General features: G+C 41.9%; 1 protein-coding gene across 3 annotated transcripts in view; it reads left to right on the top strand.

Annotated features, from left to right (window-relative positions):
* rptor (regulatory associated protein of MTOR, complex 1) overlaps positions 1–14,846 on the top strand; it is a 152,831-nt gene that overhangs the window by 31,437 nt on the left and 106,548 nt on the right. For all 3 annotated transcript variants that reach the window (XM_061680157.1, XM_061680158.1, XM_061680156.1), the window contains exons 6-7: positions 5,289–5,435; positions 11,996–12,171. In XM_061680157.1, coding sequence (XP_061536141.1) covers positions 5,289–5,435; positions 11,996–12,171 — 323 coding nt within the window. The remainder of the gene's footprint in view (positions 1–5,288; positions 5,436–11,995; positions 12,172–14,846) is intronic.

The following is a 14,846-nucleotide window of genomic DNA, read 5'->3' as shown; positions in this document are numbered from 1 at the left end:
CCCCTTCTTAAAATGGGGGACCACCACCCCAGTCTGCCAATCCAGCGGCACTGTCCACAATGTCCACGCAATGTTGTAGAGGCGTGTCAACCAGGACAGCCCCACAACATCCAGAGCCTTTAGGAACTCTGGACGAATCTCATCCACCCCCGGGGCCCTGCCACCGAGGAGCTTTATAACCACCTCGGTGACCTCAACCCCAGAGATGGGAGAGCCCGCCTCAGAGAACCCAGACTCTGCTTCCTCATAGGGAGGCGTGTTGGTGGAATTGAGGAGGTCTCCGAAGTATTCTCCCCACCGGCTCACAACGTCCCGAGTCGAGGTCAGCAGCGCCCCATTCCCACTATACACAATGTTGATCGTGCACTGCTTCCCCCTCCTGAGACGCTGGATGGTGGACCAGAATTTCCTCGAAACCGTCCGGAAGTCTTTCTCCATGGCCTCACCGAACTCCTCCCATTCCCGAGTTTTTGCTTCTGCGACCACCAAAGCTGCATTCCGCTTGGCCAGCCGGTACCCATCAGCTGCCTCAGGAGTCCCACAGGCCAAAAAGACCCAATAGGACTCCTTCTTCAGCTTGACGGCATCCCTCACCGGGTTCGGGGATTGCCGCCACGACAAGCACCGACCACCTTACGGCCACAGCTCCGGTCGGCCGCCTCAGCAATGGAGGCACGGAACATGGTCCACTCGGACTCGATGTCCCCCGCCTCCCCCGGAACATGAGCAAAGTTCTGTTGGAGGTGGGAGTTGAAACTCCTTCTGACAGGGGATTCTGCCAGACGTTCCCAGCAGACCCTCACAATACATTTGGGCCTGCCACGTCGGACTGGCATCTTCCACCACCATCGGAGCCAACTCACCACCAGGTGGTGATCAGTTGACAGCTCCGCCCCTCTCTTCACCCGCGTGTCCAAGACATGCGGCCGCAAGTCCGATGACACGACCACAAATTCGATCATCGAACTGCGACCTAGGGTGTCCTGGTGCCAAGTGCACGTGTGGACACCCTTATGCTTGAAAATGGTGTTCGTTATGGACAATCCATGATGAGCACAGAAGTCCAATAACAGAACACCGCTCGAGTTGTGATCGGGGGGCCGTTCCTCCCAATCACGCCCTTCCAGGTCTCACTGTCATTGCCCACGTGAGCATTGAAGTCCCCCAGCAGAACGATGGAGTCCCCAGCAGGAGCACTACAACACATTTATATTCGTTTAAAACTTTAAAAAACATTATTTTTTGTCTCACTTCACAGTTAGGTGGCACTTTGTGTTGGTCTATCATATAAAATCGAAACAAAATACATTCAAGTTTTTGATTGTAACGTCACAGAATGTGAAAAAGTTCTAAGGGTATCAATACTTTTTCAAGGAATTGTAAATGGGTTATCTTTTTCCACCTCAATCCAAGAGCCAGACAGCTTTGCTAACTTTCCTGAAGGTTTCACTTCAGGAAGAATATATTTGCCTGGGTCTGGGATCACTTATTAGCGCTGACACTGTGTGAAATCTTAATTAACCTGCAATTTCTGATGACATGGTTTTTCCAAACGAAAGACTCTTGCTGTCAAGGGCCATAAAGTTGCTGGGGTCAAAAATTGTCACCTGTCCAAAGCCCTAAACTGAAAACCTTCATCACAGCTTACTTGCATTGCAAAAAAGGGGTGTCTAAAACAAGATAAAAATACCTGTACTAAATCTGAGAAAAAAGGTCCTCAAAACAAATTAAATTACCCTATCTGTCCATGCAGCAAGATAATTTCACTCACACTGTTCTTGAAATAAGGTTGATGAATCTAGAAATATGCATGACTACAGATTCATTTAGAAAGTTTAAAATAAGAATAAATGCTGGTTTTAAGATAGTACTGGGGTAAAAAAAAACTCTTTACAGCTCCAAAATAAGTGAAATATACTAAATATAAGCATAAAATATTGGTTTTAAAATTAGATTAAACTTAATCATGAACTTTTACAGCCTCAAAATAAGTGTAAAATATAAAATATAAGGAATTCCATTTCTCCCCCCAGTTTTTAGCAAATTAAGTTTAAGATTAGTAAAAAAAAAAAATGACTTGAGGGAAAAAAATAGTATGGGTGAAGAATGACTAAGCAGACTGCAGAGATCCAAGGGGAAAGGGGGGTTCAGGGTATTTCTCTCACCCGACATAGAATCTGCCCATCTTCCTTTCACTTGCTCAATGTATCTGCTGTTAGTATAATCTACTATGCACCGTAGCGCATCTATTGTCTAAAACAGCATTGTGCACAGTTATTCACCCATTGACAATGCTTTCAAATAACAACACAGATGGATCCACAATTATTTAATTGCAGGGAGTAAAAAAACAACTAACATTTCAAACTTCTGAAGCATGGATATGCCTCAAATATTTGCACTGGTTGGTCTGCTGCACTTGTCATATACTGTACAGTACATCTGCATTAATGAAAGCCTATCTGTCTTCAAACTCAACCCAAATTTGAGCAACATTGTTTTGATTGGGTTTTGCATTTGGCTTATGTGGCTCAAGATTCTTAAGTGCCTAGCTTGCACCAAAGGGTGCGCTCGGAAATGCACTCAGAGTGCGCTCTGCTACACCCCGAACCATAAGGAAACTCACATAGTTGTTGGATTGTGCAGAACACTGTCAAAGTAGAGTTAGGGCGTTAGATTAAATTTCTGAACGCATTAAAAAATTGTCAGTAAAACTATAACCATGCAGACAAGCCAAAACGGGAACATATTAGCACAGTGCATGCCTAGTCATGAAATGTGGTTCAACAAATGTGGACACCTATAGTTTACAGCGAAGTTAACTATTGCTAAACTAACAAGCTTTATGACAGAATCGCTTCATTTTTTTGCTCACAATGTGTATACCTGCACTGGATTTGTCCTTGCTAATATAATCATTGCCTTCATAAAGTATGGTATTATCACTCAAGCTGCTTGTGTCTGTACAATCTGTCTCCATGTGTTTATTGTCTCCACTGAAGAGACCTGTCTTAACCACTCTTCTTTATAGTACAGAGCCATGCCTCTTCTCCACCCTGGGAATCTCATATTTTGGAGTTGCTTGTACATTTTGGTGTACATCCTTTTTCACTTCCGGTCTCGTACAGTGCAGACGCTTTCCTGCTCGCTCTGCTTGCTTCGCTTCTGTTTACATTTTTCTTGCTGACAAGCTTATTTTTCTTCTTCCAAAGAAATTAGAATAACTGACTCCTGGATATTTTTAAACTTGTGGGACAGTACTTTTTAATTTAAACATTTTTGTAAATAGTCAGTTGTTGCCGTATTCCAATATTTTTGGATACCACCTTATGATTACGTGAGTGTGGCCTGCATATTGGCACAAGCCTCCTTTTAGCAACGCGACCAGCAACAAGATGGCTCCCTTTTCCACTGAAAACTCTCACAAAGTGCTGTGTAGCGCAGCGCATCACTGCAGTGCATTACCAAACGCACCCAGAGAATCATGACGACCTCACGCCATTCACCACTTACCTTATTTTGTACCCTTTAACGCAATTCATCGGAAAATTCGACTTTCAGTTTAATAAAACAAAAACTTCTGACCCGTAGTGCTACCGGGTCGAATGTTTTATAACACACCAATATTTTTTATTTTTTATTCTTCCTTTAAAATTGAAGATCTAGAAGTTCAAGTCCAATGAATAGCCACAAAAGTATGGGAACTTCTACAACATAGCCAGGAAGAACTTCCTGAAGAATATTTGATTTCCGTGTTAGAGATAATGCCAAAAGTGTGTTCAGCTGTTATATATGGCCACAGTGGCTACTTTAATGAGAAATAGGTTGAGAATAAATTTTTTTGTTTATAGATTGATTCCATGACTTCTTTCGCAACTTGAATAGTTTATTTGTTCTGTGTTTTCATTTCAGAGTAAGATGAGAAATTGAACTGCATAACTTTCAATTTATAAAACATTGGAAAAATTTGTGTCTTTTAAAACATTTGACCGGCAGTGTAGGTAGTAGGGTTTTCCTGATTTTTGGGGTGAATTTGGGAGGCTTAAAACTCTTATTCACCTTCTAAAATGTCCTGATTCTGTGGGCGGGGCTAAGAACCAGCCCTGTGACGTCACGGAGCTGAGGCGTATACCTCACTATATAAGCACCAAGCGCCCTTATTCCATGTAGTGGAACGTCACCTAGTTATACAAGTATAGTGTGCTATTGGCAATGAAACTTGGCCCACAACTTGAAAAAATATATCTTCCCTGAAGTGTAATGACTTTTGTGTTATTTGAGCTAGGTAGCGGGCGAACTGAGCCCATTTCCAACAACGGTTAGAGAATCCCCCGGAGGTCCAGCACAGTAACGTTACGGTGGCTGTGATGTTTCAAATTATTATTTTTTTTTTGGTCGGTTTGGTCCCACTTCAGTTAATTGAGATACTGTATGCTCTGAAGTTAATTGCCAATGTAATACAATTAAGCATTACATGCTGCATTTATCTGGTCAAATCATATTTCTTGATTCTGTATTTAGAAGTATGTGTATATGATAGCATATTTTAGCAGTGGATTTAGCAGGGCAATTAAACCTATTTCTCTTTCAGATGCTTTTTGTCTCTCTTTAATCAAAGGAATTTATTTTGATCAGACTTTGGGGGAAAGATGTAATCGATCAGTTATTTACCTTGTGAAGATATCCTGCCTGTTTGAGATGAAAAAAGATAAGGTTGTGCTTGGTTTAAGCTGTATTTTAAAGTTGAACACTTAAAATGAGAAAATAACTCTTAGAACAGGATAAATTACACTTCTAAATCCCAAGTTTTTTTTTTTTAAATATTCGTAAGAACCAAATAATTTGTAGCGTGCCTGCTCTTATCCCTGGACTGATCTTCAGTGAAGACATGAAATATTGTTTTGAGTTGTTCATTGCCCCTATTCAATAAGCAAGCACCCACTCACAGTGATGCGCTGCTGTTGTCCAAACTTACAGTAGCTGTTGCCGCTCGATCCTCAGCACACACACGGGCGGTGTGTCCTTTTCACTTCCTCTGTTCTTCTTCCTCCTTCTCTTCCCTAAGTTGTTTTTTAAGCATAATTCATTTACATGAAAATGCATCCTTACTGTCAGTGGTATAACACCTTTCTAGGTGTATGTCTAGATTTATGATCATTAGCTTCTTCCTGTTGGATCACTCTCATTTCTCCTGATTTAACGTCATCCATCATTAATAATTCTAACAAATAAAATTCATGATGCCACACCACTCTCGTCCTTTACTCTCATCTCTGTTCCTCTTGTAGAACTACACCCAATACATCCCGCTGTCCATCTATGATCTTCAGACCTGGATGGGGAGCCCTTCCATTTTTGTCTATGACTGCTCCAATGCTGGAATCATTGTCAAGTCCTTCAAACAGTTTGCCCTGCAGCGAGAACAGGAGCTGGAGGTGGGTATGCGCGCGCACACGCAGGTACAAATCCACACACACACACATGCGCACGCACACACACACACACACGCACAGACACTGTATGAATTAAAAGTTTCATGACAAACATAATAAATAAAAATCATCTTTTCAGTTAACCAAAGGAGGATATCATTTATAATAAAGAATATCTTAGTTTGAAAGCTGAGTAAGAAGTAAGAAGTTTGTCCCAGTGGTGTTGTCACAACATCCCTCTGTGATCACGTTGCCACACATTCATTGCAGATGGCTCCTCAAATATGGTTGGGAGAAAATAATTGACGCATCTTCATGAAAATAATTGACGCATCCTCATCACGGAAGTGCGGCCATAAGATAGTCGGTGCCTGTCGTGGCGGCAATCCCCGAACCCAATGGTGGACACCAATGGTGTGGGATGCCGTCAAGCTGAAGAAGGAGTCCTGGGGTCTCTGAGGCCTATCTCTGGGGTTGAAGTCACCGAGATGGTTAAAAAGTTCCTCGGTGGCAAGGCCCCGGCGGTGGATGAGATTCGCCCGGAGTTCCTAAAGGCTCTGGATGTTGTGGGGCTGTCCTGGTTGACACGCCTCTGTAACATCGCATGGACATTAAGGACAGTGCCTCTGGATTCGCAAACTGGGGTGGTGGTCCCCCTTTTTAAGAAGGGAGACCGGAGGGCGTGTTCAAACTACAGGGGGATCACACTCCTCAGCCTCCTTGGTAAGGGGTGCTGGAGAGGAGGGTCCATCGGGAAGTTGAATCTCAGATTAGGGAGGAGCAGTGTGGTTTTCGTCCTGGCCGTAGAACAGTGGACCAGCTCTACACTCTCGGTCCTCAAGGGTGCATGGGAGTTCGCCCAACCAGTCAACATGTTTTTTGTGGACTTGGAGAAGGCGTTGGACCGTGTCCCATAAAGAGTCCTGTGGGTGTTGCTTCGGGACTATGGGGTACCGAACCCTCTGATACGGGCTGTTCGGTCCCTGTATGATCAGTGTCAGAGTTTGGTCCGCATTGCTGGCAGTAAGTTGGACTCGTTTCTGGTGAGGGTTAGACTCCGTCAAGGCTGCCCTTTGTCACCGATTCTGTTCATTACTTTTATGGACAGAATTTCTAGGCGCAGCCAAGGCGTAGAGAGGGTCTGGTTTGGTGGCGTCCGTATTGGGTTATATTGTGGTTCTGTTGGCTTCATCAAGCCGTGATCTCCAACTCTCACTGGAGCGGTTCGCAGCTGAGTGTGAAGCGGCTGGGATGAAAATCAGCACCTCCAAATCTGAGACCATGGTCGAGGATGAGATCCTGCCCCATGTGGAGGAGTTCAAGTATCTTGGGGTCTTGTTCATGAGTGAGGGCAGAATGGAACGGACAGGCAGATCAGTGCAGCGTCTGCAGTGATGCAGACTTTGTATCGGTCCGTTGTGGTGAAGAAGAAGCTAAGCAGAAAGGTGAAGCGTTCAATTTACCGGTCGATCTACATTCCTACCCTCACCTATGGTCACGAGCTGTGGGTTGTAACCGAAAAAACAAGATCTCAGATATAAGCGGCCGAAATGAGTTTCCTCCGCAGGGTGTCCGGGCTCTCCCTTACAGATAGGGTGAGAAGCTCGGTCATCCGGGAGGGGCTCAGAGTAAAGCCGCTGCTCCTCCACATTGAGAGGAGCCAGATGAGGTGGCTGAGGCACCTGATTAGGATGCTTCTTGGACGCTTCCTTGGTGAGGTGTTCCGGGCACGTCCCACCGGGAGGAGACTCAGGGGATGCCCCAGGACATACTGGAGAGACTATGACTCCCAGCTGGGCTCGGAATGCCTCGGGATCCCCCCGGAAGAGCTGGATGAAGTGCCTGTGGAGAGGGAAGTCTGGGCGTCCCTGCTAAACTTACTCCCCCCACGACCTGACCTCGGATAAGCGGAAGAAAATGGATGGATGGGTTCACTTAGGTTTTCCCCCGTGTCCTGTCAATGTTTACATTATACTCTGTAAAAATATGGGGGGGGGGAAATAAAATGGTTTGCGTGGTATTCGTTTAAGCACTCTGCTTATTCTTGTGATTTAGATGAGGATAAGACTACATTTTACGACCAATTTATGCAGAAATTCCAAAGGTTTCAAATACTTTTTCCTCCCACTGTAATTCTTAACCCCTGTGGTATTTTGATGAAAGCATGCCAGAGACATGTTATTAAGACACCAGGCAACTGTATTATCTCCTTTAAAGATAATGGAAGAAAATTGATCTGTAATTCATTTTAATCTGGCGATTACAAAAAACGTAGTCACACAGAAAGAAACAAAAAATTGTAGAAAAAAAATATGCACTGATTCAAGGTGCAATGAGATGCAAATTGTTATTGAATCGTATCCCTCCTATTCGTGATAAAGGTAGCATCGGTTTTTGAATTGGCAAGGGATTCCAAGCCAAATATCAACAAGTCTCCACAAATGTTATATAATTTGTGTCGAGCCAATTTGGAGTTTCGAGGACATCTCCAAAGGGCAACACACATTAGTGATCGAAGACAGTGGAACCTGATAAAAATATTTCACAGCACTATACTCTAAAAGCTTTTTCTTTTTTTGTGCAAATTGTTGCCACAGTAATGCCTTGCAGTTCCTAGGTTTCACCTACTAGAAGTAGTGCACTGACAGTATTTATTTATAATAAAATAAACGACAGCGGTCCCCTGTTAAATGCAATGAAAGTTGGATATCATCTATAAGCAATTTCACTTTTTACTTGAGTGATTGCTCTACACACCCACTCATGCAGGAAGTGTATAATGTGCTGGGGTCTATGGAAGATGAAGAGCCTTTTCAATCATTCAAGAGATGATCTAAGCGGGGGGTATCCTCACCTCACCCACACACTGGATTGGCATCCCTTTAATAGCAGTGTGTGTGCAAGAGCATTGGTGGTGCATGCAGTCATAGGTGTCCTCCGTGAGAGTAATATTTGTAAACATACTGCAGATGAAGATGGCAGAATGAAATAGAGAGATGAAGGAAAACTAGCTGCTGTGGAGCACTTCCTGCCCAGCAACAGCCCTCTGATGTCCATGTGCGTGCCACCCCTGAGTGTTCATTTTAAAAATCTCATCACTTGCTGTGTGCACTTAGCCTTCATGGTCACTGCATTAGCTGTGGAGCATTGCTCAAACTGAAACTAAACCAACTGCTCAGACACACCGGACCGTGTGACCTTGTGTGAGGATTGTTTGGTGTGGGTTAGGTGTTTTGGTTTTCATCATCTCCACAAAACATTTACAGTAATGTGAGTGTGAATGGTTCTCTTTATGTGCCCATATGATTGATTTGGCGATCAGTCCAGGGTGTAACTTGTGTCTCACCTGTCAACTGGGATAGGCTTCAGTTGCACGCAACCATCATGAAGATATATGGGTGAGAAAATGGGTGCATGGATGGTATTTGCCTCCACCTATTTCTATTAAATATTTGCTTGCTTGTGGTTGCTTGATTGTAGAAGCTTTGTTTCACTGTGGTTGTGATCATGTGTGGGGTTACATGTATCTACTCCCTCCCTGTAGAATTAGTCTCATTAATTAGTGTCACTTGAAAGAAAAGCATTCAAAGCTATTGCATTGCTCTCTGATATTCACAGTAGAGGAGAAAGAAAAGAAAGCTGTCATGGTGATTTTCATGGTAATTTGTGAGATTACAATATGCTAATGTGGTAATTATGATGGATCCTCTGCATTAATCAGCTTCTGCTGGCAATGCTGTCATATTTACCGTGAGGATTACTGTGGCACCCGTTCCCCAAATTTTTATTTTAGGCAGCGATACAATTCTGAGGTTGACACAACCGGGACCCACACGGAGCATGCTGCTTTGTTCATTAAGTTTGTCTTTGGGAATAGTCAAGTCAACAGTCTCCTCATTAAAGAGTGAGTGAGCAAAAAAAAAAAGAGTTATGCTACAGCAAGATTGATACATTTGTAATCAAACTTCCACCCACTCATGCCTGAAAGCATTTTATCGAAAAATTGTTGTGTTGAAGTGTTGACTTTAACATCGATATTCAATATTTTTGTCTTTTTATACAATCTTAATATTCGTAGAAATTCAATCAAGGGATTTAATGTTGACATTGTCTATGTTTTCACATTAAGATAAAAAAAAAGTGAACAGGGTTAGGACAGCATTAATACATTGTGAATCTCTTGTCCCCATTTTGTGGCGGAATCTGATGTTCTAGAATTTGTTACCATTATTTTAAAATTTCAGATTCTTTTTTTTTAAAATTCTGGCTTTTTTTGGTTTTGATAAGGAAAGGATTAAAAACAGTCCACCTTCAGGATGTCACTGCTGCTTTTTCAAGTTCTTCTCTAAACCATTGGGCACAAACAAAACAGAGAGCGATTGTGTGATCAGAGCAAAATGTCAGGGTGGGAAAAAAAAAATTTGCACCACGCAGTGGCAATGATGGCGACTTTAAAATATCTGTATCCAAAGGAATCACTTTGCTAATTAAGAGCTCACAGCTCGGAGACACCACTATACATTAGACTTTGTCAAACATTATTGCCAATGATGGTGCTATCAGTTTCTGAGCAATGTCACAAATGTTACTACAGCTCATATACTTCTCGCTCTGGGAATGTGAGCGAGCGTAAGTCAGACTCGTGTCAGAGTCAGAAAAGAAAGTTTGTCAGAAAAGTGGGCTAGAGGTCCAGAATAGTCTCTTGCCTTGTGAATACCACATTGGCAGCTTCACGCAATAAAGTGTCTTTTGAAATACAAGTCCAAGTCCCTAAGACTGTCTACAATCCTGTGTCCACGGAAGAAACGAGGCCCAAACCAGCACTCACACTTGCTGAAAGCATCTAGCAGCTCATGAGATGGAGTCATGAGAAAACCTTTGGGCTGTCTGTAAAACTTCATAAGCATGGTTGTTCATAACTGGTTTGGAACCTCAATGAGCATGGTCTTTTTGCAGCATACAAATTGATGTCCTATGGTTCAGTAAATCAGCAGCAAAGTGTGCTTCAATACATGCAAATAAGTTCATGCGGATATTAGGAGTGGAGAGGTGCAATGCATCAATATTCACAAGAACATTCATGATTCCGAAATTTAAGATTGTGTTTCCAATAAAATATCCAAAATTATGACTAAAGGTAATTAAAATGTGCCTAAATAAATCAACATTTTTTAAAAATTTGCTTTTTGAAATATAAAAATGCTAAAATGAAATATCTTCTAAAACCACTCACATATTGGTCAGACAGTGCAAAACGTGGGGTCAAAATGGACCATTAAGCTAATAATACTGCTATGGCAATTGTGCAACATAGCGCTGGAATCAGGCCGAAACCTCCTATGTTCAAATTTGGTCAAATTCATATTTTTTTCACAAATCTGTACGATACGTCAGTCCCCACATGGGTCTGTTATTTTTACTAATTATTGAACAATCTAAATCAGTCCCGTCCAAAGTTCATCAGCATGCTGATTCCAGAAAAAGCATTCGCAGTTTCCCCATCACCACATCCTTGATTAATTACACATTCACGGCTCATTTTCACGGCTCATTTTCCATAAAGTCAAAAAAAAAAGCAATGTCAGCAGAAGAAATGTTGACTCTGCTACTGGCTCACGGAGGCTAGCATTTTTGATGTGTACATAATTTGGCCTATATGAGAAACAGCAGTTAATTGGTGCACTTTGACAAAAACTGTTTAATTATTTTCAATTCTATTTAATTATGACAGTAATGTACAACCCCAATTCCAATGAAGTTGGGACATTGTGTTAAACATAAATAAAAACAGAATACATCGATTTGCAAATTATGTTCAACATATATTGAATTGAATACACTACAAAGACAAGAATTCCACCTACAAAGCTTCAACAATTAATTACCTCAGTTCCCAAATGTTTATTGAATGTTGTTAAAAGAAAAGGTGATGGAACACAGTGGTAAACATGACATGTCCCAGCTTTTTTGGAACGTGTTTGCAGCCATAAAATTCTAAGTTAATGATTATTTGCTAAAAACAATAACGTTTTTCAGTTTGAACATTAAATATGTTGTCTTTGTAGTGTATTCAATTAAATATACGTTGAACATGATTTTCAAATCATTGTATTCTGTTTTTATTTATGTTTAACACAACGCCCCAACTTCATTGGAATTGGGGTTGTATGAAAGTTTAACTTTTTGAATGGAATTATGAAAATAAATCAACTTTTCCATAATTATCAAATTTTTTGGAAAGGGTCTGTATGTGGTATCTCACCTCACATTGTTGAGCAATAAAATATCTGAAAACTGATCAAAGACCTTGTTTTTGTGTGTATAATGTGTTCAAGACTTTCACAGGATCCAAATTCACCCTAAACGTCAGATTTAAAAGTTGAAGGTGCTGGCTTCATATTGCTGCTTACGGGGGGAAGTATTGCAATGCATAGGCTCATCAATATTTTTATCCACCCCTACACATACAGATGTGTGTGATGTGTGTCATAAACGTCAGATGTGTGTGATGTGTTTTCACTGCATTAAAACAACAGAAAAACTGTCTTCGTTTGTCTTTGCAGGTGGCCGCTATCAATCCCAGCCATCCTCTCGCCCAGATGCCACTGCCACCTTCCATGAAGAACTGTATCCAGCTGGCTGCCTGTGAGGCCAGTGAGTTGCTACCAATGAACCCTGACCTCCCTGCTGACCTCTTCACTTCCTGCCTCACCACACCCATAAAGATTGCCTTGCGGTGGTAAGGCTTTTGCACATCTGTTTGATGAATCTATGAAATCATAAATAGTATGACGTGGCCTCATGGGGTTATTTTCCATTGAAACAAAACTTGAATTTTGAAAAACATTGAATAACAGAGCCACTTATTGAAATTAGTAACTAGTAAAAATAAATTAAATGTTCACCTATTGTCATGGATTTTCATGCAGATGAGTATGTGTGCGCATGTCCTGTGCGCTGACCTCACTCCTTCTGTGCTTAGTATTCAATTTTTGATGGGGGGGAAAAAAACAACATCAAGCATAGTGCTGCTGAGAGGATGGTCCCTGCAGAGGTGTGTTCAGTAAAAAGGTTAATAAATGATATTCAGGAAAAATGTGTTCATTAGGGGGGCTTGTCTAATACAGCCACCTGATGTGAATTCATAACAATTTAAAACTCTAATATTAATCTTCCCTGCAGCACGCAGTTTACATCAACCAAGCAGCATGTTTGTGTGCACCTCAATATGAGGGGCATGTAGATTCAGCCCCTGGTGATTGCATCACCGCAGCAATCGCAGAATATAGGATGACATTCAAGTTTAAAGCCAGCCACACACAGAGTGACATGAATAAACTAGATGGAACTGTCTAATTGCGTATGTATAAAAATGAAACGTTAAGAACCGTCATTTATTATTTTATTGAACCACAAACAACTTGTTGCGATTGTCAAGAAAAGCGTATTGTCCTTGCTGTTTTTGCTATATTTCTCTGTTGGAGAATACAAAGAGAGAAAAGGGTGAGAAAAAAGGAGAGAATGTACATAAATCCCCTCATGCATTTACATAATCACAAAGGAGCATTTTGTAATCTTGTCACCAAGTATAAAGATAGGGATCACGCAGTTTTTGCAAATTACTCCAGGGTGAATCCGGAAACATCTGACAGGCAGAGACCCATTCATTGATGACACAAACATGAACATTTTTGCCTCCATATGAAATTCTAAATCTTTACACACAAACACACACCCACATGGCCAATCAGACAGAGGTTCCATTCCCTTCACTATCTCTGATTGGTTTAGAGATCACGATGGGTTACATGTGTGTGCTTTCAAGTCACGGTAATGTTTTTTTTCTTCCTCAAATTATTGAGCACTTGTACTCGCCCTCGTTTTATTTTATTTATTTATTTATTTGTTTTTATTTATTTATTTCACCATTGAGAAATTAGAACCCATATGCGACCAAATTAGTCGCACTCTAGAGTACTCTCCCGTCAAACAAAACAAAACTCATACGCTGGATTTCCAACACCACACCGGAGTTCTAAGCCATGGCTCTGTGTCCTAAAACACAGATTGATCGTACTTTATGCGTCCCTGCTAATGTTTGTGCGTCTCAGACTGGGGACACAAATCCAATGAGATCCCTGTATACTTTGTGTGTGTGTGTGTGTGTGTGTGTGCGTGCGTGTGCACGCGTGCATGCGTGTGTGTATATATATTTCGTATCGACACACACACGCACAGTGGGTACGGAAAGTTTTCAGACCCTCTTAAATTTTTCACTCTTTGTTATATTGCAGCCATTTGTTAAAATCCTTTTTCCCTCGTTAATGTACACACAGCACCCCATATTGATAGAAAAAAATGTAATTTTTGCAGATTTATTAAAAAAGAAAAATGTAAATATCACACAGCCATAAGTATTCAAACCCTTTGCTGTGACACTCATATAACTCGGGTGCTGTCCATTTCTTCTGATGATCCTTATAATGGTTCTACACCTTCATTGGAGTCCAGCTGTGTTTGATTATACTAATTGGACTTGATTAGGAAAGCCACACACCTGTCTATATAAGACCTTACAGCTCACAATCCATGTCAGAGCAAATGAGAATCATGAGGTTAAAAGAACTGCCTGAAGAGCTCAGAGACAGAATTGTGGCAAGGCACAGATCAGGCCAAGGTGACAAAAAAATTCTGCTGCACTTAAGATTCCTAAGAGCACAGTGGCCTCCATAATCCTTAAATGGAAGACGTTTGGGACGACCAGAACCCTTCGTAGAGCTGGCTGTCCGGCCAAACTGAGCAATTGGGGGAGAAGAGCCTTGGTGAGAGAGGTAAAGAAGAACCCAAAGATCACTGTGGCTGAGCTCCAGAGATGCAGTCGGAAGATGGAAGAAAATTCTAGAAAGTCAACCATCACTGCAGCCTTCCACCAGTCAGGGCTTTATGGCAGAATGGCCCGACGGAAGCCTCTCCGTAGTGCAAGACACATGAAAGCCTGCATGGAGTTTGCTAAAAAACACCCGAAGGACTCCAAGATGGTGAGAAATAAGATTCTCGGGTCTAATGAGACCAAGATAGAAATTGTTGGCCTTAATTCTAAGTGGCATGTGTGGGGAAAACCAGGCACTGCTCATCACCTGTCCAATAGAGTCCCAACAGTGAGGCATGCTGGTGGCAGCATCATGCTGTGGGGGTGTTTTTCAGCTGCAGGGACAGGGAGACTGGTTGCAATTGAAGAAAAGATGAATGCGGCCAAGTACAGGGATATCCTGGACGAAAACCTTCTCCAGAGTGCTCAGAACCTCAGACTGGGCCGAAGGTTCACATTAAAAAAAGACAATGACCCTAAGCACACAGCTAAAATACCAAAGGAGTGGCTTCAGAACAACTCCGTGACTGTTTTTGAATGGCCCA

The sequence above is a fragment of the Phycodurus eques genome, chromosome 6, assembly GCF_024500275.1.
Source record: "Phycodurus eques isolate BA_2022a chromosome 6, UOR_Pequ_1.1, whole genome shotgun sequence".
Classification (NCBI taxonomy): Eukaryota; Metazoa; Chordata; class Actinopteri; order Syngnathiformes; family Syngnathidae; genus Phycodurus; species Phycodurus eques.
This window is presented reverse-complemented; position numbering and strand designations above follow the sequence as displayed.